The sequence below is a fragment of the Phlebotomus argentipes genome, unplaced genomic scaffold, assembly GCF_947086385.1.
Source record: "Phlebotomus argentipes unplaced genomic scaffold, Phlebotomus argentipes genome assembly contig_5, whole genome shotgun sequence".
NCBI classification, from domain to species: Eukaryota; Metazoa; Arthropoda; class Insecta; order Diptera; family Psychodidae; genus Phlebotomus; species Phlebotomus argentipes.
In genome coordinates this window covers 6,319,262-6,340,997 of record NW_026776165.1, presented here as the reverse complement: position 1 = coordinate 6,340,997, position 21,736 = coordinate 6,319,262, and the positions used below count along the sequence as shown (strand labels likewise).

Genomic DNA, 21,736 nt, shown 5'->3' with positions numbered 1-21,736 from the left:
TTGAAAAACAGAACAGTATTTGAAATGATAGAAAAGGACTAATAAAAAATAAACACAAAATAGAGCCAATTTATAAGAATTTCTTCTAAGTCCAAACAATAAGTGAGAAGCACTTTCAAACAAGTGAAGAAGACAAAAAGAATAGAGTTCTAAGAGATATCAAAACATCTAGGAAGAAATAAATCGAGAAGAAACTGAGAAATAATGTAAAAGTGTGCAACATTATCTGTAGCTTTCATAATCATGTTATAAACAACAATTTCACAAAAGATAAAACACTAAAAACTCAAACATTTCAACCCTCTTTTTCACCCTTTGTGATTTTTCCCACGTAACTTTAATCAATATTTTATGTATTTACAAGATATTGTGTTATTCAAATGCAAGAATAAACAGAATATAATAATATGAGATCAATTCTAATTGAAATATATATATATATTTTTTTTAATAATCTTGTAAATTACATAAAATATTGCGCAGATTCTCAATTCCTACATTTAGCCATTCTTTATCAAATCTATCATTCCAACAGAAGCTTCCACATTTTCAACAGCAAACACAAAACAAAATATCATTGAAAACGTTGCGTTCAATAAACACAGGGTTAAATAGAGAAGATTAGAAGAAAAAACGAGCAGAACAATAGTTGAGAAGGGGGAACAAAATGAGGCGTCTTTCATCTATTTGGAGGATTTCATTGGTCAAAAGGACTCACCTTGGTGCATCTCGCGCGGCTTCGGCAGATTCGTGACGCACGTGTGTGGACACATGAGCACATTAGCTGGATGCAGAGATCCCTCGAGGAATCGCCGACGAGCCTCACACAGATGAATTCCTCCTGTCGAAAGAGAGCGAGAGAAATCGTGAATTGAGCGGCATTGCCGAGAAGTGTGGCTGGAAACTCTTACCTAATGGAGTTTTTGGCAGGTGATTCGGTGGCACGAGAGCGAGACAGTAAATGCCAACTTGGTGGATGGAATCCACCGCCTGCAGCACTCGTGACATCCACTGGAATGACTCCTCCTCCGAGCAATCGGGCCGCTGCTCTGCAATCACGCACACGCGCTCGTCGCGCAGCACTTTGATGCTGAACACGGCGATGCGGCCGCGATAGATGAAGCGCATCGGCTCCACAGCCAGCACGGTGGCAATGATGTCGTCCGCATTGTGCTTCCGTCCCGTCACGGTCATCAGGCCGTCGCGTGAGCCACAGACAAACACGAGACCGCCGGGCCCCAGGAAGCCCAGCAGACCGCTGCGCACGTACTGATCGTCACTGATGGGCTTCACGGGCGGCGGCGGCGCCCCTTCCTTCGGCTCCGGCGGCTCCTCGGGCATCGGCTGCACACGGAACGCCGCATTCGTCAGTCCATCCAGACCGTAATACGACGTACCCGAGGCGCCAGAAGTCACGCAGATCTCACCCACTTGATCGGTCTTGCACAGCACTGGCGGCCCTTCGGATCGCACCACGACCATCGTCGTGGCTGGCATGACCTGGCCACAGTCCTGCAGCGTGAGCGACGTGAGGGAGTCCTCGCTGTCCACGCGCACCACGCCGTGCGACAGGGCGGCCATGGACAGGACGCCTCTGCCCGTGGTGGCGGACTGACTGAAGCCACCCTGGGCGCGTCCTGGTCGCCTCAGTGACACCGTGAAAGCCTCTGAACTGCTGGCGCACGGACAGATAGCATCTGGCCGCAGACCCTTCGACTGGAACACACTCAAGAACTGATCGCAACTCGACAGCGACCACGGATTGGCGCCATCCGCCACCAGCAGCATCCGCAGCGACGACAGCGAGATGTCCTTGTGATCCTTCGTCGCCAGCAAGCCCCAGTGCAGATCGCGACTCTTCACGAGGCAGCACGAGGCGCGATACTTCGTGATCAATTGCATCCACGATGACGGACGCAACTTCATGAGTGCATAAGGAATGAAGAGAACGTGCATTCCGTTCAGCACTGACGTGAGCACGCTGTGCCACAAACCGACTTCACGCTTGAAATCCAGCACGCACACCACAGTCTCACCCTCCGTGTAGTGGCAGGCCATCGTGAGGGCGCGAATGTGATTAATCATGGCCTGACGCGACACTGTCACGCCCATCACGCTGCCCTCCTTGTCCGTCGTGTACTCAATGTACGACAAGGCATCCTCGTTGATGCGCACGTTGTTGATGTTGAAATCCTTGGGCGGCTTGGGCAGGTGTTCCGTGACGAACCAGTGAAGTCGTGGCCATCCTTTCAATTTCGCAATCTCTCCCGTCGTGGACTTTGGCAGTCCTGCATGGAAGAATTAAAGGATTTAGTCACAGTTCTTTTGGACAAATCACATAATTCTTCATTCACACATCTGTGTTCAGACATATTCTCACCTTTGAGACACGCCTCGGATGTGAGCGCGATCTGGACACCGCACGAACTCAACAGGAAGCCCACTTGCTGAGGCGGTGAATCCGAACTCGACAGAGGCAGCTCGATTGGCAGTGGAACGAGGCCTCTGAACATGCATCCGTACCAGGCTGTGATGAAGCTGCAAAAATACACGAGAGATATTAGTAAATACTCCACACTATAAAAGTCTCACACAACTCACTTGAGAGGATCACTGTTGGGATAGACGAGAGCGACTCGATCTCCAGGTTTGAGCGTAATCTGTTCTGAGCCCTTGTTGAAGATCTTCGTGGAGAGTGCGTAGGCGATCTTCTGGGCGCGCGACATCAGCTTCCCATACGTCAGTGTGGTTGTCATCTTCCCATTGGGATCCAGAACTGTCGCCATCGGTGATTTTGGTGAATTCCCACCGTATCGCTGCAGGGCAGCCTCGAGAGTGCGCGACAGGCCCGACATCACCACCAGCTGTTCACCCTGCACGGGCGTCATGGTGCTGCCCTCGGGCTTCGGTGCGTTCGGATCCTTGGGATTGGCCGCAATCTCCAGCTCGATGTCATTGTCCTCGTAGAATTCGGGCAGAGGACGTCGCTTGGGACGCTTCAGCGTGTTCAAGAGCTGCTGAATCTTCGCCGACACCTTCCATCTGCCCGCCGTGCTCGTGTCACCGGGCTCCGTTCCCGCCACATTCACGTATCTGCCGAAGAGTGAGTGTAAATACAAGCCAAAGAATCAATGCTGCAATGTTTACCTGGTGACACGATCTGCTCCGCGCCGTGTGTTGTTGAATTGCGTGATGTCAGGCGCGGCGTACGGACGAATCTGAAAGTCCGAGATGTCCGTCATGTCGTACGAGTTCTTCTGAGTCCTGTGAACACTGGCTGGCGGCGATCCTGCACTCGAGGTGTCCGACAGCGGTGGCGCGGGCAGATTCTGTGGCCGCCTGTCGGAAATGTGCGACGATGTCTTGTGATGCTCGCGACTCGGCGGATGATGCGATGGCAGCTTTGCCGGCTCCCTCGGAATGTTCCCACCAACAACGTGATCACGTGGCAAATTGTATCCATCGCGTTCTGGCGTGGAAATTCTCTCCTCTGGAATACTTCCCTCCTCAGATGACGATTCTATGTGCGCGCGAAACAGAAAACAAATAAGAAGAACGAGAAACCATTGAGACAATCAGCCATGAATTGGTAATCTTATGGATGTCACAAGTCTGAATGAACACATCAAACTTGATCTTTTGCCATTAAAATCACACAAGAGAAATCTCTCTTTCTCTCTCTTTCTATCTAGAACATTGTGAAAGGGGTGAAAAGCACCAATCTCTCTTTCTTTCTCTCTCTCTCTCTTTCTCATGAAGGATTCATGAAGAAATGATCATTTTTACCTGAATCATCATTGTCACGATCGGGACTACGATTAAGCACAGAACTGCGTTTTGATGGCATTGGTAAGCTAGGCTTTGGTCGATTTTTTAGTGCGGCCAGAGCTTGCTGAACGGCCTCTTGTCTCACTTCTGCGGAATGATTTTAATGATCAAAACAATGAATGTGTGAGTGTGTGTTGGAAAGATGCATAAATGAATGAGTCAAATTAAATTGAAATGTAAAATAGAATGTGATTATAATGAGATTTCTAACGCAATCATTTTTTTTTTCATGATCTCTGTACAATTTGTGGGGACAATTTTGCTGATCTTCCTTTCATTTTCTCACATATAAAAGATATTTACATTATTTCACAAAACAACAACAGAAAAAACTGTACAATTCATCTTGTAATATAAAAAAATGTCACAAGAAATTCTCTTTACAATCAAACAAGTCAAAAGAAAAATAAAAATATGCCACATTTCCCCTAAAAACTGATAAAAAAAATGTGCAGACATTTCTAAAGTGTGATCATTTTGATAATTATTAATAAATAGAAGAGAAAAAAAAGAACAAATACAACTTTAACACGACAAATTCAACATAAAGAACACCTTCAATCTTTTCATGCACAGAGAGAAGAAAAGAAAAAAAATCTTCAAAGTTCTCTAAACTTGTTTTTGTGCAATTTTAACAAGAGTGCAAAGAAAATGTTGGAGAAACAATATTTCGTCAAAGAATTCACTCGTGCGCTTCCTCGAGACTCTTGTTGTTGCTGTTTTTTTTCTTCACCCATCAAACACTAATTCTCCATATTCTTGCTTTCATTTTATCTTCCAGTCCAAATCGTGCTTCGTGTGTCCCCATTTTCCGTCCCTCTCCTACTTTTCCCTCTCCTTTGCATTGACATTTTCTCACATTTTCTTTCATAATTGCGCCCATTTTTCAAGCATCTCTCAAATACAATGTCTGAATGCAATTTTGCCATCATTTTTGCTCATGGCGAAAAACTATCTTGACGTTTTTCTTCTTCTTCATCTTCTTCCTCATATTAATTTTTCTTTTCCGGAAAGAAAAGCGCATTTGTCAACTTTCCCCAGTGCTTCACTGCAATTTTTTATCAACACTTCTTTCAGCATTTTTAATGGTGTTCAAGAGAGAAAAAATTGACGATAGAATTTTATAATAATGATCACTGTGACATTTTATATCAGCATATTTGTCATATTTGCAAAAATTCAAGGAAATCGCTTTTCATTACACTCTAAACACACTCGAGAGAAGGACTTTGTCATGTATTTAAAGACCATCACGAAGCGCAATCGACCAGGGAAAATTTCAAATTGACCATTGAAAAATCATGGTCATATTTTGAGACACAGAAAATAATAATTGTGAGTATGAAATTCAGTGTTAAGCCATAAAGTTAGACGTTTAGTTGCTCAATAAAGAAAAAAAAAAACTAAAGCTTCTTGTCAATGTGATTTTTTCTCATAGTGCACAAGAAATTGATGAAGCAAAGCCACTTAAACGCGAATCCCTTTGCCTTCGGTTCTCAATCTCAAAGTCCAACACTCGAGCAGGAAGTCTGATGTGTGGAAAAAGAGACTCTTCTTCGTCATTCTTCAGTGTTAATTGATGAGCCTATATACATGATTTCTGTTAGGAAAAAAAAACTGTCTTGAATTTTTTACCGCTCGTGTATCGACTCTCTTGTCGCCCCAGACGCCGATTTCTCCTGGCCTCAGCGCCAGATTCCGTCTGCTGCTGAGGCTGTTTCTTGTGCTGCTGCACACTCTGGCCACTGGCACTGCCCGTCTGCGTCGATGGCACATTTGCGGCACGATTCTTCAGATTCTGGGCAATTTGCGCGAGAATCTGCTGCGGCCTCAAGTCCCTCTCATTCACATCATGTGGCGACTTATATGGACTGCATCCGCGAAAATTGGGCTTTGACTCCTCCGCAGTCTTCTTCTCAGGACTTCTCTTGTCCGTCACTAATCATTATGTTTGATAAACAAGCAACCGTCCAACACGCGCGCCCCAATGTTGCACATTTTTATGTGATTGAATTTCGCGTGATTTCAATTGCCATGCAAAAAAGAAAAATTTCACACACAAAAATTTCAACAACAGCAAAAAAAAAGAACAGAGAAGGATCAATAGTAAACAACATGAAACTAAATATAACTGAATTAATAAATCTATTAATATCAAATTAATTATAACTATTATTGCTCAAAATCACGCAGTGTCTTTTCCGTCCCACAGAATCCGATAAAATTTAGCACAATATTAATCACCGTTGTTAGATATTTAAGCAAACAGACAAACAGTTAGGGAGAATTTCCCGCCCCTCCAGTCAAACATGTGGACTTTTGGGCAGTTTTCATCGTGAGATCACCGTGTATGATTTGGCGTTAAACATCAGCTGCGCGCGGACCTTGTAATCAATTCCGAAAAAGCGTGAAATGCGATGTACAGTAAGAAAAAGAGTCCAAATACACGCATCAAGAGAATTGTGTGTGGATGGATATGAAAGAGGCGCACAAACAGCAAAGAGGTTGGAAATCAAGTGCGATCGAAAATCATCCATTGGATATAATTTATGAAAATTTCAACACATAAAAGAACACAGCAAAAAAAAAAACTATACATCTCGTATATATAAAATGGTTGATCTTTCAACAATTGTACAATTTCAACACTCTCACCGCGAAAGCATTGCGCAGCATTGCTGCAAAAAGATCTCAAAATCAAATCCCATGCAAAATCCAAAAAACGTTGAAAAGAAGGGTGATGATAGAGTCAGAGAAAGTGACTTGAGTTGCATCTCTCTTTTATGGTAGAAATATTTCTGCTGACCAAGGGCATTTTATTTATGAGATTATCTATGTAAATTCACTGAAACATTATCATCATATTCAAGGTTGATCGAAGTTGATATTTGATTATACTTTCAACTATTATGCAGATTCATTCACTGAACCTTATTAGGACAACCTCAAGTACAATCTCTATTGATTTTGAATAACAAATAGAGTTCGATTCACTATATTTGAAGTCATTCTCTTTCTCTTTATATAGACTCTGGTATTTATTAATGAAAAGCATTCATTGCTTGAACAATTTAAACAAAAGGAATAATTTTAATCTACATTTAAACTGTGCGCTTCATGTCTTTTTCAGTCTATCACGATTCTTCACGAATCTCATAAGATTCAAATTTTTACAAACTGTTTTCTATGCTATAGAAAACCAAAGAATCCTCAAATCATCTCGATGGAATATTGTGAATTTCATGCAAGACAAACTGAAACGTCGCTTCTTATCTTCATGATTCTAAGCATTGCTTATTCTTAACGTAAAATTTAGCATCTTACAGTTGAAGAGGACTGGAAAATTCATTGGCAAAGGGAAATCATAATTGCGTTAAGCAAGAACTAATCAATGCACACACACACACACACGCACAAGTTCTACTCAGTGGAACACGTAATAACCTGAGTGATAACGCTTCTCATTGTGCGTGACACGCCGCTGCGTGCGTCTCGTGCGATTCGGGTGGTGGTGCCCCGAAGAACCACCCCCAGATGACTTCTGGTGCCCATGCGACGATGACGAGTGGTGATGATGATGGTGACTCGACTGCAGCGAGTGCACGTCGTCCACATAACTATAGCCATCGGCTGACACAATGCCGCCCTTTGAGCTGCCGCCGCACGGAATGGGCGGCGGTGGCTTCTGCTGCAGATTGTAATACCCATCACCTGATTTTCCATCCCACCGTTTGTTTTCCACATTCGCACACAAGAGACACATTGGCGGCAATTGGAAGAGAAGGTAAAAATACATTTTGTGTAATTCACCAAACATCACAGTTAATTATCCCGAAAAAGCCACCACATTGGCATCCCGAATTGAGAGAGATGTTGAGAGATGAACTCGAGAGACACTTTCGTGTGTCTCAAATTAATAATCTTATGCGGAATCATCACTGTAGCCTTATGAATATTGATTGGTGTGCTAATAAGCGAAGAAATAAAACATTCTAAGAATTTCCACTGGGAGAGAGAAGAAGAGAAAAACACTTAATTTGCTCATTTATTTCTATAATACTAATTGAAATTTTCGCTTCCTTCAACTCTCTCCGACCGAAAAAAAAACGAACAGATATTAAATGTAACTGTTGTACAATCTTGGAATATTTTTACAATCTTGCCTGCAGAATATTAATAATATGCTAGAGCGAAGAGAAGAAGAGCCAAAGCGGCACATTTTGTGTGCAATCACTGGATTAAATCGGACAGTTTTACATCTACACCACATCCTCATGGGTAGAATTTCTTCTCCAACAAGCACAAGAATATGCTTACAAATTGTGCCTAATTGAAATCAATTTCATCTCTTGTTCTTCATCTCTCAACAGAGAGTCGTTAAAATCACTGCGCCATAATTACAGAAATTTTCTTTCCAAAAACACGATGCAATCTTGAATGATTTCACAAACTTCTGATGTCAGTTCTTCATTCTTCAATCGTTCTCATACTTGATAATATTCAATATATGAAGGGCAGTTCAAGAAAATCATCATTTTCTTCTGACTTCCACTAAAAAATCCTTTAAAAATGTACAATAAACTAAAAATCGTGATAAATTTCTTGGTCAGTGAATGAATGAATGATATAATTCAAAATTTTCAATTAAAATTTCGTCTTATTTCATTAGAAAATTCCACTCTTTCACATATTCTTCTCTCTCAACCATTTAACGGCCTTCTCTTCGTCTTCATTGACGTCACACCTCGCAATTTGTGGTCAATTTGAGTTACATTTTGACTTGAAATATATCTCACATGAGAATTACTCTTGACGTGAGAGCGTAAAAAAAGTGAGTAGCAAAGGCCTCATAATCATCTTGAATATGATTTATATGATGATTTGCAATTGAGCAGAAACACGATGATTTGTTCACCAACACGATCGCGCGACAGGAGGAATCACAGAAACCAGACGAAAAGTGTTGGCGAAGCAAAAAGAAACGCATCAATCTAAAATGGCAATTTGAGCTGGAGCAGAGAGAATGATGATGGAAAAGCATCAGAGATTTATACACACAACATTATCTCCGGTGCGGCGGAAAAGACGTCTTCTAGCCGATCATCATCATTTCGTGGCCACTTTGCTGTGTAGCGAGCCGATGGGCTCTAGCGGTTATATTAATTGCACCACCTCGCCATGGCGATCAACTCTAGGCCACCAACACGCGCGCATGAGCCACATTGATCGCGCATAATACACACAGCAATCTCTTATGCACTGTGGTCATTCGCCTCCCCTCAATTGCATTCAATGAGCTTTACATCTCTCCATGTTTCATGCCTTCAATCTCCTGCCGTCCCGCAACAGAATGGACGCGCGATAAACAATTGAGATGAGATTGATGAGGGGTGCAATTCACTTTGCACGCATTTTCATATTGAGAAAGAAAAGAAGAAACAAACATTATTCTTCAACTGAGCAGAAATCTCTTCGCGAGTCAGATTCTTCACACCATGTTTCATTTCCCTCTCTAGCGTCAGCAATTGATTTCATTTTTCTGAACGCAAGCACTGAAAAATGAGATGAAATTTCAGTGTAAGACAAAAAAAAAACAATCAAATCTCCGAGATTTATCACCGATGGAAACTCCTCAATAATCATCTTGATAGTATCTTTTTCGCACCATATTCAACGTCATCTGCTCTTCAACTTCTTGCACAATAATTATGCAATTCATCTTTGTATATTCTTGTAGATATTTAAAGTATATTCTCACCTTTTATGGTGTCGGTCTTGAAATCACTTTTGTGTATATTATAATACAAGAGATGCGATGCGTGTGCCGCAATTGAATATCATTTTACTTTAAAATATGAAAAATTATTGTCTATTATTGCCATGCAACCTTGGGCAAAAATGGAGATGAAAGAGTCGAAATACAATCATTTGGCACACACGAATCAATCACTTAATCTCTATTGACCTGTATTTCTATGTCTTGCTTGCCTAGACACCCTCTTGATCCACATATTGCGTACCGTTCTAATCGCGGAAATGCTCAATAAGATCACTTATTGAGAAAATCATCTTATCACATACACGATAATTATTGAATAATTTCTAACTGGCTCAGTGATGCTGATGAAGTAATCATTTACTTGTCGCGCCAGCAGTTTCTCTCAACATCTCTCATATTCGTGTCACTCAGTCACCGATTAAATGCAAAGATTAATCATATAATATCCGCTAAACCACACCAAATTTATACACTATCAAAAACCTCGTCAATTCTTTTTTCTCACCTGGCTGCGCATTCTTCGCCAAATACGGCTGAAGTAGTCTTGTTCTCTTCTTCTCATATCCTTTCTGTGTGATGTCACCTGCAATAAGAGATGTAAAAACATGATTTTAGAGAAGAAGCAGCGAACAGTTTGGAGTGAAAAAGCAGAGTAAATAAATCAAACAGGTCATTAACATTAGAAATTTGTTTCAGACTCCAAAGCATCCATGTAATGAGGAAGAAAGCCTCAATTAATCATAAATACAAATGAAACTGATGCTCAAATAACTGTTGAACAACTTCAAATCTCCACTGATTCCGTTTTTTCCTCTCTTTCTCTCTCTCTCCTCTTTTCATACCTCGTGCGTCCATCTCATTAAACTCACCACAATGCTATGTTTATGATTGCTCCTTCTGACAAAATGCTATGCTCTCTGCATTACTCAATGTCCAAATATGCTATTCGAGACTAAAGACTTCTTCAAGATATGACACTCTTTTGCTTTATCGTCAAACTGTATAATCTCAAAATCCACCCACGTGAATTTTAATGAGACTCACGACAGAAAACACCACAAATATGGCATCACAAGTAAATATTTCAGTTTGTATTTTGCATTTTGAGAGGCAAATCATCTCACGTTGCAACAGTCATCCCGTCCTTATCTCACACACAATCAGGGTCAAAGTCAAACTCAGCACACGTGAAGATTATCCCAAATTTCCTCCCATACAAACTACAAAAGTGTGCAACTCATCCTCAACAATATCCAACAACAACATTGTACCAATGTCCACTGGCTGCGTTGCCCTCTTGTTGTGGCTACTCTTTTTATCGCCCATTCCAGCAACAAAAGCAAAGACACACGCGAACAAAAAGAGCCCGCCAACTCAGGAATGCGTGTTTTCATACAACAGCACTGCTTCTATTTAATCACCGAAATGTGACTAAATATTTTCTACACTTTGTCGTATTTTTTTGTTTCTTCTCCTCTTGTCATTTTCCCCGAAAAATTTATTCATATCACAAACCACCCAAAAAAAAGAAGCCAAAATTCAGTCAATATATTGAACAAATTACATGCATTAAGGCTTTACAAAATTATTAATAATAATATTGAACTCATTCAAGGCTGCAAAAGTAGACTTTTTTCACACATTCATTGTGTGACTCATTGTGATGTTTTTGCCCTCGTGCGACAACCAAGAAGAAAATAAAAGGCAACACAACAACAAAAAAAAAGAACAGTGCGATGAAGAGGAATTCATGTGATAAAGTTATATTCTTGTAGCTTTTGAAGGGTGTATGCAAATTGTACAGAAGGCAATGTTTGGAATGACAAAAACGCCCCCAAAAGCAGGAATTGACCTCTGAATTGTCGCTCATTCCAACACAATCATTGCCACATCGCACAACTCACTTGTCTTTTCAATAGGCCGAATGAATAAAAATCACCCACGCAAAATACATTTTAGTACTAATAAGTCTTGTAACATGAATGTTATTGTGCATTTAGTCAAATCACACAACTATTCGAATATCAAATAAAATACCCCTTGCGACACAGCATCATTATGACCATTGAATATCTGAGAGTGATTTGAATAACACCATCGAAAGCACTCTTGAAACATCTTTATAGATTAGACATCAAACTTAGCAATTAAAAAATCAGACAAATTATTAACAAACACTCATTCTAACATTACATCAAATCTTGATATTGATAATCATTTAATCCTGCAATCTTTCACTCCATTAAGGTCTCTTTATAAACCTACCGACATTATAATATAATCTATCACATGCCATCTGTGTATTCTGACAATAATAATACACTTGGAAATTTCCTTTATGTTCAATGGCAATGAATATTGACGTGAGTTTCACTTTCAATAACAAATAATAATAACTATTGAGGCTCTTCTTTTTCCTCAGTTTCACTCCATAATGTCATGTTGAAGACAAAGTGTAGAAAACTCTATTAATGCCATGTGATTGAACTCATTCCTTTCGCGTGTGTGTCCTCCACAATCACACTCTGTGCTGCCCGATTAAAATCTCCCCTTAATGGCACAGAGAGAGAGTGAGTCTCCAATTGTTTACACCCCCACATTTTTAGTTATTCCGCACTTTGTGATAAAATTCCATTGAATTTTGCAATTAAGTTTCAAAAAGTAACTGAGAAAATCAATGCTGCTGCAAATATTTCTCTCAAGTATAATCTCTTCGCCAATGACACATGAAACATACATATATAAAAGCCATGCTTCGTGCATTGACAAAGACACAACTCTTGGAGATTATTTGTGGAGCAACTTGTGTTATTGTAAATATGCGTACAGTCATGGCAAAAAAGGCACTGCTAGTGAGACTCTATTTGCTCTATTTGACTCTTATAGCTGAAGTTCCAATTGAACACGTGGATATTCAATTGATAAATATTCATTTGATCTCCTCGCAAAACAACCACACAATAAAAACAACACACACCAAATACGATAGAAGAATGCGCGAAGGAGAGGCAAATGATCCATTTTCGCCATTGTACAGTTTCCTTGAGAGACACATAGATAGAGTGAGAGAGATCTTCTTTGGGTTGTTAACCAAAAAAAGAGAAATCAATTGAAAATCACACTGTACATAATTGTCCCGTGAGAGACTTCTTTGTCAATGGGATGAGTCAAATGTGGTACAAGACATTGGAACATTTCCAAACAATTGAATGTCTATATATTGAAATTTTCAGTGAGAATCCCAATTCATCAAATTGTGCGGCAAGAATAGCGAGAATCATCAATTCTTGATGTGTTTTCTTCTCGTGAATTTACAGTACAATTGACTCTCTCTCTCTCTCTCTTTCTTTCTAAGAAGGAAAATTCAATAAAACTCACATAGTTTGAAATCTTATCATTATTTGCATCTCATTGTTTTCTTAGGAAGATTTCTTTTGCCTCATCGCAATGCCGAAATATTCAACAACAGGAAAATCTCCCACCATTGAGTTATTCACATTACTTTGAAGCAGAGGTAAAGTTTAGTGAGACATGAGAAACTAATGAAAGAACTTGAGAAAATTTGTCAAAGTGAAGGGAAAAAACCGCAAAGTAATTTTTTTCTTTCTCTCTTTTTTTGGCTAAATTGACTGACCAATTCTATCAAGAAGAGAAGACATCCGTTATAGTGCGACCAAGAATGTTCTTTTCTCTCCTGTCATGAAAGAACGCCATTCAGGGAAGAAACCAATGTGTTTTCATTAAACCCTTTTTGACCAATACATTTTACTCATATTTATATTATACTCACTATAGTAGCTGTAACCATTCTTTCTCAGTGTTGAGTGATTCTTGCGCAATTTCTTCTTGGACTTCCTCCTCTTCACCTTCCGCTTCTGATATCTCACGCCACACTCACAGAAGTCCTCATCATCGAGGCAATTCACCGAGTTCTCATCGTCCTCCACGGGATTTCCATGACCATCACAGATACACACACTCTCGCCAGTGACACCATCCACCACGCCACACCTGAAGCAGTACTCGCATCCACCAATGCTGTTCGTGATGAATTCATTCTCACTGAACTCATCACTGTTCTCCTGGCGCATATTCACGTGATTTTCCACCTCCTCAGTCACCTCCTCCTCCTCCTCATTGTCATTCGACTCGGACGAGCGCCGGATTTTGCAGCAACTGCCACAGCGAATGCCGACCAGGGACTTCTTGGCATTCTGATGCACCGGCGGAAAGACATTGGCCAGCGAGATCTCCTGCTTTCCCACACCATACAAATCCTCCTCATCCACCACCTTTCGGCGCTGATTCTGCCGATACAGACGACTCTTCGCCATGCGTCGCCTCACTTCTGGCGGAAATTGAATCTCCGCATACGGCACACGCTCGTACAGACGCTGATTCTGTGCCGGACTCGCAGCTGAAGCCTGAAACATCAGCTCCGCATACTTCAAATGCTCCTCCAAACTCTTGTCCATGCGTCGCACTTCCTGAAACTGATTCAGACGTGGCGTTCGACGATTTGTACTACTCGCACTCCCGCCACCCTGACTATTGTTCACCGTTGCCGATGGTGGCCTCTTGTCCGGGTGCGGAAATGAGAAATCATTGAAACTCCCCGGATTCACTTGCATCGACTCATCTTGCATGGCCAAATTGGCACATTTGCGACGCAATGTCTCATTCCTGGCCACAACATGGGGCGAACAGTACAGTTCACGCTCACCAAAGTCCTGATAGAAGTCAGTAATTGTGGCCTCATTGATCTTCTTCTTGTGCATATAGTAATTCCTCAGGCGTGCCAAGTGCTCCTCATAGAATGTCTCAAGATCATTGATCTCTTGCGTGAAAATGTCCTCGTCATCGTCAAAATTACGCCTGCGATAGAACTCCTTCTTGTTCCTGCGACTGCAAAACTCCTCGAAATCCCTCAAGAATTGACTGTCATACTTCTGCTTCTTCTTCCGCCTCGACGAGTTCCTCTGCACGACCATCACCCTCTTAAAATACCCATCACGACTCACAGAAAGCTTTGGCTTTCGCCTCTGTTCACCCTTCTTCGATTTCTTGCTCTTCCGCCGAAAAAGGCTCTTTGGCTTCGTCAGCGTCAAACTGAAGCCCGAATCTCTCGATGACATGGATTTGAAGGATTCATTCTTATTTGTCGCTTTGGCACCCGAAAACTTCCCACCATTCATATCCAGTGACAATTCATCCTGACCCAGATTCAATTGCTTCCAAATCCTCCCGAGATTCACCGAGTAGAGTTCCTTTTGACGCGTAAACGGATTCGTCTTGATCCTCAAAGGATAGGGAATACTTGAGTCTGGCGAGATGATTTCCCTCTCATCGAAGTTATTCTCTGCGTTATTGTACGGCTTCGGGTACTCAAGATTGATCTCAAAAGTCGTTGAGTACTTCATTGGCTTCACCTCCTTGTCCATCTTTGGTGTCTCCTCAATTCTCTCCAGTGTGCTCTCGTCCTCCGAATTTCCCGAGCTCTTCTCCGTCTTCAGCGCCTTGTAAATCTCAAAAGTACACTTTCCATTCTCCTCACGCGCCTTCTCCACATCGTCCTCCTCTTCCAGCGCCAAAGCCGAGTCCTTGCTCAGCTTCTTCGTCAGATTCTCCCGATTCTCCAAACTTTCCTCCACAATTGCCGGAATCTTAATCACCACGCCGCCACTATCTTGCGCCGTCTTCACCTTCTCCATGCGAAAAGTGTGCGAATCAATGATGGGAAAGCTCTTCTCTGGCTCATAAATCAGTCTCGTGCGTGACACATTGCCCGCACTCATAGCCATCTCTCGCGTGACAATCTTCGCTGGCTCGCACTCGTCGAAGTTCGTCTCCAAATACACTTTTGGCGGAGCACAATATGTCTTGAATGTCACCAAACTCGGCATCTCTTCAACCGAAATGATGGACGCCGTCGCGCGATCCACCTCCGAGTCATCGCCATCCGTCAGGCTCTTCACGGCGCATCCCATTGTCTCCATGCTCTGCAACGAACGGTCTCGATGGTGGCCTAGCGAGAGAGTCTTCTAAGTGTCACCGTAAAAAACACGAAGCAAAGAAATGATTTCATTTGATGTTCTTCCAGCCGAAATAGAACAAAACAGCTCAATGCGTATCTTAAGAGTCTTTTAATCCCATCAAATAGACCAAATATGGATTTTCTGAGCAAAAATAGTGATGTTTCTATAGCAAATGAATCTAAGAAAGTGTTGAAAATAACTTTAAAAGCCCATTAATGCCATTAATATTCCCATTTGAGCCGCGTGAAGAACATCATTGAAACATTTCTCTTCACTTCACTGCATCCTACCTGATGACGAATGTCCTGAAGACTGATTCGACGACGTCTCCCTGCCAGACAGGACGAAAGTGTTGACATACTTGGAGTCATCTCTCACATCGTCATCCTCCGGCGAATTCTCCTCTCCGGCATCCACCACGATCGAGTGCAAATGGTGCGAACCTGTGACATCAATCAGACTCTTGCACGCCTCCGTGGCATCGCCGGCGTGAATTCTCTCGTCGTCGAGCCTCTTCAGATCACAGAAAATCGACTCGCTGCTGTTGAAGCCACGAAAATCCATCTCCACCGTCTGCACCTCGATCTCACGCGTGTTCTTCTTCACGCCGCCCAGCGACAGGATCTCCGTGATCTCCTGCAGGGAGGACTTTGGCCCATTGTCACCATACTGATGCTGGCGCTGCTGCATCAGCACATCCCTGTGACTTACCAGCGAATTGGCCACTTTCATCGCCGCCACATCATCCAGGGCAATAACAGACGACTTTGCTCGCGTCTGACCACAATTTCCTCCTCCATTGGCACGCTTATTTCTACCACGGTCCAAGTAACTCTTCCGGATGCTGATGCGTTTGAATGAATCTGACCTCTTGAAGCTGGCATCGACACCTTTTTCTTTATTCTTGCTCTTTTTCGTCTTCAGCAAATTCCTGATGGACTCAAACGTGATTGGCTTCATCTTTTGTCTCTCTTTCAGCACTTGTATTTCGTTTTTTTTTTTCTTTCTTCAAAACTCCTGCACTGACACTGGAAAAAATTCCTCCTTATCACACACCACACAAACAATTTTAACATTCCTTCTCATGGATAATCTCAAGATACTCCAGTCTACTTTCCCCACTTAATGTAATCATTTCACTTCTCTCTCTTTCTCCCTGTGTTTTTCTCTCTCTCTTTGTCTCTCGACTTATGCAATACATTCTTTCTAAAACAATTAAAAATTACTTTAGCTACCAAATTGTTAATTGCTCTTCACGCGAGACTGAGAAGAAGGAGAAAACTGTCTTCACAACTCTCAGGAAGACAATAAAGTCGTAAAAAAACGAAGCTCTGAAGACATTTCTCTCACTCTGTTCATCATGTGAATATTTTGTTGTGCATTTTCGAAGTGAAGGAGAAAACATAAACACCCACAAGAAGATCGTAGCACGAGCTAATTGTCATCATTTGTACGTTATAATTTCCACAATGCTACCTTTTGACGGAGCATTTTTCCCACAGACCAGAAAATTGATGACATCGTGTAACACATAATTGGGAATAAATTTATCATCAAGACTGATATTTTCTCAAATCACCTCACCGAGGTTTAAATTAAATTTCACTCCACTCTTGAAGCACTCTTATTGACCTCTTTCATATTGCTATCCATTCATGCGTCGTGAATTATTTGTTCCGATGAATTTAGCTCTGAAAATTCTCTTCAAGGTTAACAAGATCTCTCTCTATATTGATGTGCAGTAACGGGAGTTAAGATCGTAATTATGCACGAAAATAAGGAGGGAAGAACATAGGAGAGATAATTAAATTGAGTGAATTAATTGACGATAAAATATTACATTACGGTCTCTCTTTCATTTATTAAAAATTTGAATAAAATCACACACTACCGAATGGTGAATCTGGATGAAAGTTATGTTTGAAAATGATCTCTAGAGATTCTGAATGTAAATTGCTCAATTTCTGCTCAACGCGCGCACAATATATGAGAAGTGAATTTAGCAAAAATGCCAAAACATGCATAATGAAGACACTCCAGATTATATAAAATACAATTCTAGTGTAAAAAAGCGAATCGAGGCATAAAAAGTAGGAATATCAAATCATTTTTTTTTATTCATTCACCTCTTCACCACCATTTGAATCTACAAAAAAAAATAAAAACAGCGGCAGTAAAAAGCAATGTTCAGTTAGACCAACAGGAAACAGAGTGGAAAATAATTTTTGTGTAATACTTGGGCATATTTCTCCAATCTTGATAACACGATTGAATAAAATGGAATAGAAGTAATTAACTAATAATACCAGAGGAAATTGAAGTTATTCATAGAATAGCAAATGTTCAATTTATAGGGCAAATTTCCCCTTCATTAACCATCTTAATTCACATCCTCTGTGCGCGTGTCGCTTTTGCCACATTTTGATCAAAAATGTTTGAAGAACAACAAAACCACACACGAAAGCCAACACGTTTTACTTTCAATCTTGTAAACCACAGAAAAAAGCAACTGGAAAATCGCGGCATTTTCTATGTCAGAGAATATCACCGGCGAATTAACTCGGAATTGACCGCATTTTTCCACTCACGTTCTATCAATTTCAGACATTCCGAAAAACATGCGCAATTTATTCTTTACAATCATAAAATGATAATCATAAATCTACACAAGAAGGACTTTAGAAAATTCATAATTGTTCAGTCATTTGTCCAGATAAAACGGATTCTCTTCAGTTACCGGAACGCTGAGCAAATTGTTATTCATTTTCTGTGTTAATGTGCCTGTCTGATGTTTAACTGGGCAATTCTGAGAATGTTCTCCAATTTTTGCCTTTGCACACTCTCACAGACCGTTGGATTGATTCTAGCCCGCAATATTTGATGTATTCTAACAAAACCATCATCATGGCATGAATTTAGGCGATGTAAAAAGCTATCGTGCAAAAACAAATCTCACAATTCACGCCAACGTGAAGCATGTTATTCCGCATGGCGCACAAATATATTGCCTGTTATGCTGAATAAACCATCGAAATTTGCCACTTCACGACGATCGCATGGTTTCTCACCTAAATTTGTATTCAATAATACACATTTTCTATTTAATCAACGCACAATTGTTTCTGATCACACAGAAAAAACATTGTTATCATGCAGAGAAAGAGCAAAATAATTTCACTCGGTCAAATTTAACACATTTCATTCTCTCAATTAACAGAAAAATACTTCCTCAAATCAAACTGCTCCAAAAAAAATGATCAATTTCTAACAATTTCCATGGATTTTTCTCAGTGCATTTGGCGCCAAGACTTCTTTAACTCTTTCTGTTTACCATTCACTCGACAAAAAATGAGTCAGGAAAATAAATCAACAGTGGCAAATGAAAGAAATTTCCTTAAATACACACAACACTCTTCTTTCTCACTCTATTTTCCATTTCACCTCACACTAAAACGTGCCACCGAAAACAAGGAAAAAGCGTTCAAAATTGCCAATTGAATTTAAAAAATAATTTGGTGAAATTTTTTCAAGTGATTTTTCCTATTTTTCACCATAAAAGGTAATACAATTTCTTTCTCTACTCTGATGAAATGTGTTTGATAAAAATAAAAAAAAAACTGTCAAAATCATCTGAAAAATTACACACGATCTTCATTATATTTTCTTTAGATCTCTGAAAGAGTGAGAGAGAAAAATGTAAGAAGTCTAAGAAAAATTGCTAACTTTCTTATATGCTTTTTTAACTGTAATTTCTTCTGATTACCCTTGAAAGATGTAACAATAAATAACAATTCGTGTGGTTCACTGTCTGATGGTGAATTCATAATTGAATCTCACCAAATTGCTCAAGTACACATAGAGAGAGAAAGAGAGAGAGAGACAGTCAGAAAAATATGCTTACAAGGAATTTCCCAATTAAATTTCTCACTGAATTTCAGTCATATTTTGACTCTTTTTTGAAGAAGCCTCTGATATGAATTCAACACGCCACACCCTGTAAATTCAGTTTAATTTCCAGTGAATCTTTCGCTATTGTTGTGTACACTTTAATTGTTACTTTTTCCATTTCTCATTTATCGCTCGCGCCCCTCTTTCAAATTGCCATTTATAGCACAATTTCAGTAAATGTTGCTACTCTTTTTTCTTCCAACCTTCCAAACAATTACATACAAATAGTGACAGAAAAAAGGAACAACAACAAAAGACACTGGAGTGAAAACTCTCAGTACAATTAATTAAACTTCTTTTACTATTTCACATTTCACTCTTTTTCCACACTAAACTCTTGCATCTTTGCTGTCCAACACTTTTCTCTCTCTCTCTCTCCCTCTGTCTTTGCGTCCAGAAGACGTAACAACATTTCAGGTTTCAAAAGCCAAGGATTTCATCTTCAATCTTGTACAAATTAGAATGGTCACAGCGTGGAAATGACGCCCACTCATCTAAATAACTGCCACTAAAAATTTATTTGCCAATTCTTCTATTCATTCCCATCCTTTAGGGAAAAAAGCTGCCAATACCGCGAAGGCACATTTTATTGCTGATTGATTGCGTTTTAGTAGAAAATATATCTTCTAATTGTCTCACATGGAAATTGTTCAAAATCTCCCACAGATTCTTCACCCATTTTATTTTATACTAAATGTCTTTTGCTCTTCCAATGCAAAACAAAACCCTGAGAGACAGAAAACCAAAAACAGAACAAGAAGAGTCCAGCGTGGAGGCAAAAAAGCACGATTATTCATATACGATAGCATCATTTTGTGTGTGCAACTTTGAGACTATGAAGAGGAGGTTGAAGATGGTTGAATTTATTGCGAATTGTTCAAGAAAATTCTCTCTATATACATATATTGGACAAGTTTCAATTCCAGAATGGAGGGAAAAAGTTGATAAAACCTACTTGAACAAAAAAAAAATTATATATACGAGAGAGAAATATATATTGGAAGTAGGAATAAAAAGGCTTTTATTCTGCCTCTTTTCCATCTCTTCTTGTAATTCTTCTCCACCGTTTTCTCTCCCTCTCTCACTGTCTCTGGGAGCTCAAAACTCCCAGTGAGACAAACATGAGTTTGTGCAGCATCAGAAGAAGTAGAAGAACCACAAGAAGATGGTTGGAAGACGAGTTTAATGACCATCTCGTGAGACTCATTTATTGATTTCCATACACTCTCAAACCCTTTGATTTTAATGCCTTCTCAAAACTCTATCAAAATGTCCTGTTTCTTCTTCTTCCTCCCCCAATTCAATCACAACCAGACTATAGATCAATTTCTTGAGATTATCCAATGGAGAAGTCACATATGAAGATCACTCACAAATTCACCTTTCTTCTCTTTTATGTAATCATGTCTCTCTTAATTCAACACTGTACACAAGTTCAGTTTAGAGATGCCAAAAAAAACCACAATCTAGAAGAAAGTCCAGAAATTCAGCAAAAAATAACCATCAAAGGATATCTTTTCCCGCATTTCCACATTCTTTTTCTACATATGGCAAATAAGGTGAAATATATTATTGCAACATTTATGCAAAAAACACACACATTGACTCTGGTGAACCACTTCTTACACTGAGATCTCTCCAATTCTCTCGCCACGGCGCGTTCTTTACATTTTGCCCACCGCGATTCAACTGAAGGCATAAAGTGGTCTTTCCACTTTGCCAACCCATCGACTTCATGCAGAGCCCACAAACACATGGAAAGACACCAAAAGCTCAGCGGAAAAGAGAAAGAACGAGCATCGGAACACAAACACATTGAAATGTGTGCAGAAAGTCACAGCAAAATACCTGAGAAAACTCATGCAAAACTATTTGTTCTAGAGAGCATTGATCAAAAATTTTTCACAATCAACTCTATTCACGCAAATAAACACTCTAAAATCAAGTGAAAAATACACCAAACAAAACCATCAAATGTGGCAATTGAATGGTTGTCAGAATCTCTCAACTTCTTCACTTAATCAATTGACTAACGGAAAACCTCTCTTTTTATGTCGCACAACACATCCTTTCTGCCCTCTTCGCAGCAGCACAAAATTCACCTGCGACGCACAATCACATAAAACTGAAACCACATCATTAAATA

General features: G+C 40.3%; 2 protein-coding genes across 9 annotated transcripts in view; both read right to left on the bottom strand.

Moving 5' to 3' along the window:
* Positions 1-21,736, bottom strand: part of LOC132256545 (disco-interacting protein 2) — a 37,157-nt gene that overhangs the window by 3,692 nt on the left and 11,729 nt on the right. For 2 of the 8 annotated variants that reach the window (XM_059753027.1, XM_059753028.1), the window contains exons 1-9: positions 13,398-14,192; positions 10,113-10,190; positions 5,464-5,766; positions 3,787-3,915; positions 3,148-3,520; positions 2,602-3,093; positions 2,381-2,538; positions 912-2,288; positions 719-841 (exon numbers count right to left, since the gene is read on the bottom strand). In XM_059753027.1, the coding sequence (XP_059609010.1) occupies positions 719-841; positions 912-2,288; positions 2,381-2,538; positions 2,602-3,093; positions 3,148-3,520; positions 3,787-3,915; positions 5,464-5,766; positions 10,113-10,190; positions 13,398-14,082 (3,718 nt within the window). In that variant the 5' untranslated portion in view covers positions 14,083-14,192. Of the gene's footprint in view, positions 1-718; positions 842-911; positions 2,289-2,380; positions 2,539-2,601; positions 3,094-3,147; positions 3,521-3,786; positions 3,916-5,463; positions 5,767-7,272; positions 7,540-10,112; positions 10,191-13,397; positions 14,193-21,736 lie in introns of those variants that run through there. The other 6 variants (XM_059753034.1, XM_059753030.1, XM_059753029.1 and 3 more) reach the window with 6 other exon arrangements.
* Positions 14,106-21,282, bottom strand: LOC132265774 (uncharacterized). Its single transcript, XM_059766548.1, has 5 exons — positions 21,191-21,282; positions 20,964-21,056; positions 15,933-16,670; positions 14,220-15,632; positions 14,106-14,155 (listed from the first exon to the last, which is right to left on the bottom strand). The coding sequence occupies exons 3-5, from the start codon at positions 16,600-16,602 to the stop codon at positions 14,106-14,108; spliced, it is 2,133 nt and encodes a 710-aa protein (XP_059622531.1). The 5' UTR covers positions 16,603-16,670; positions 20,964-21,056; positions 21,191-21,282.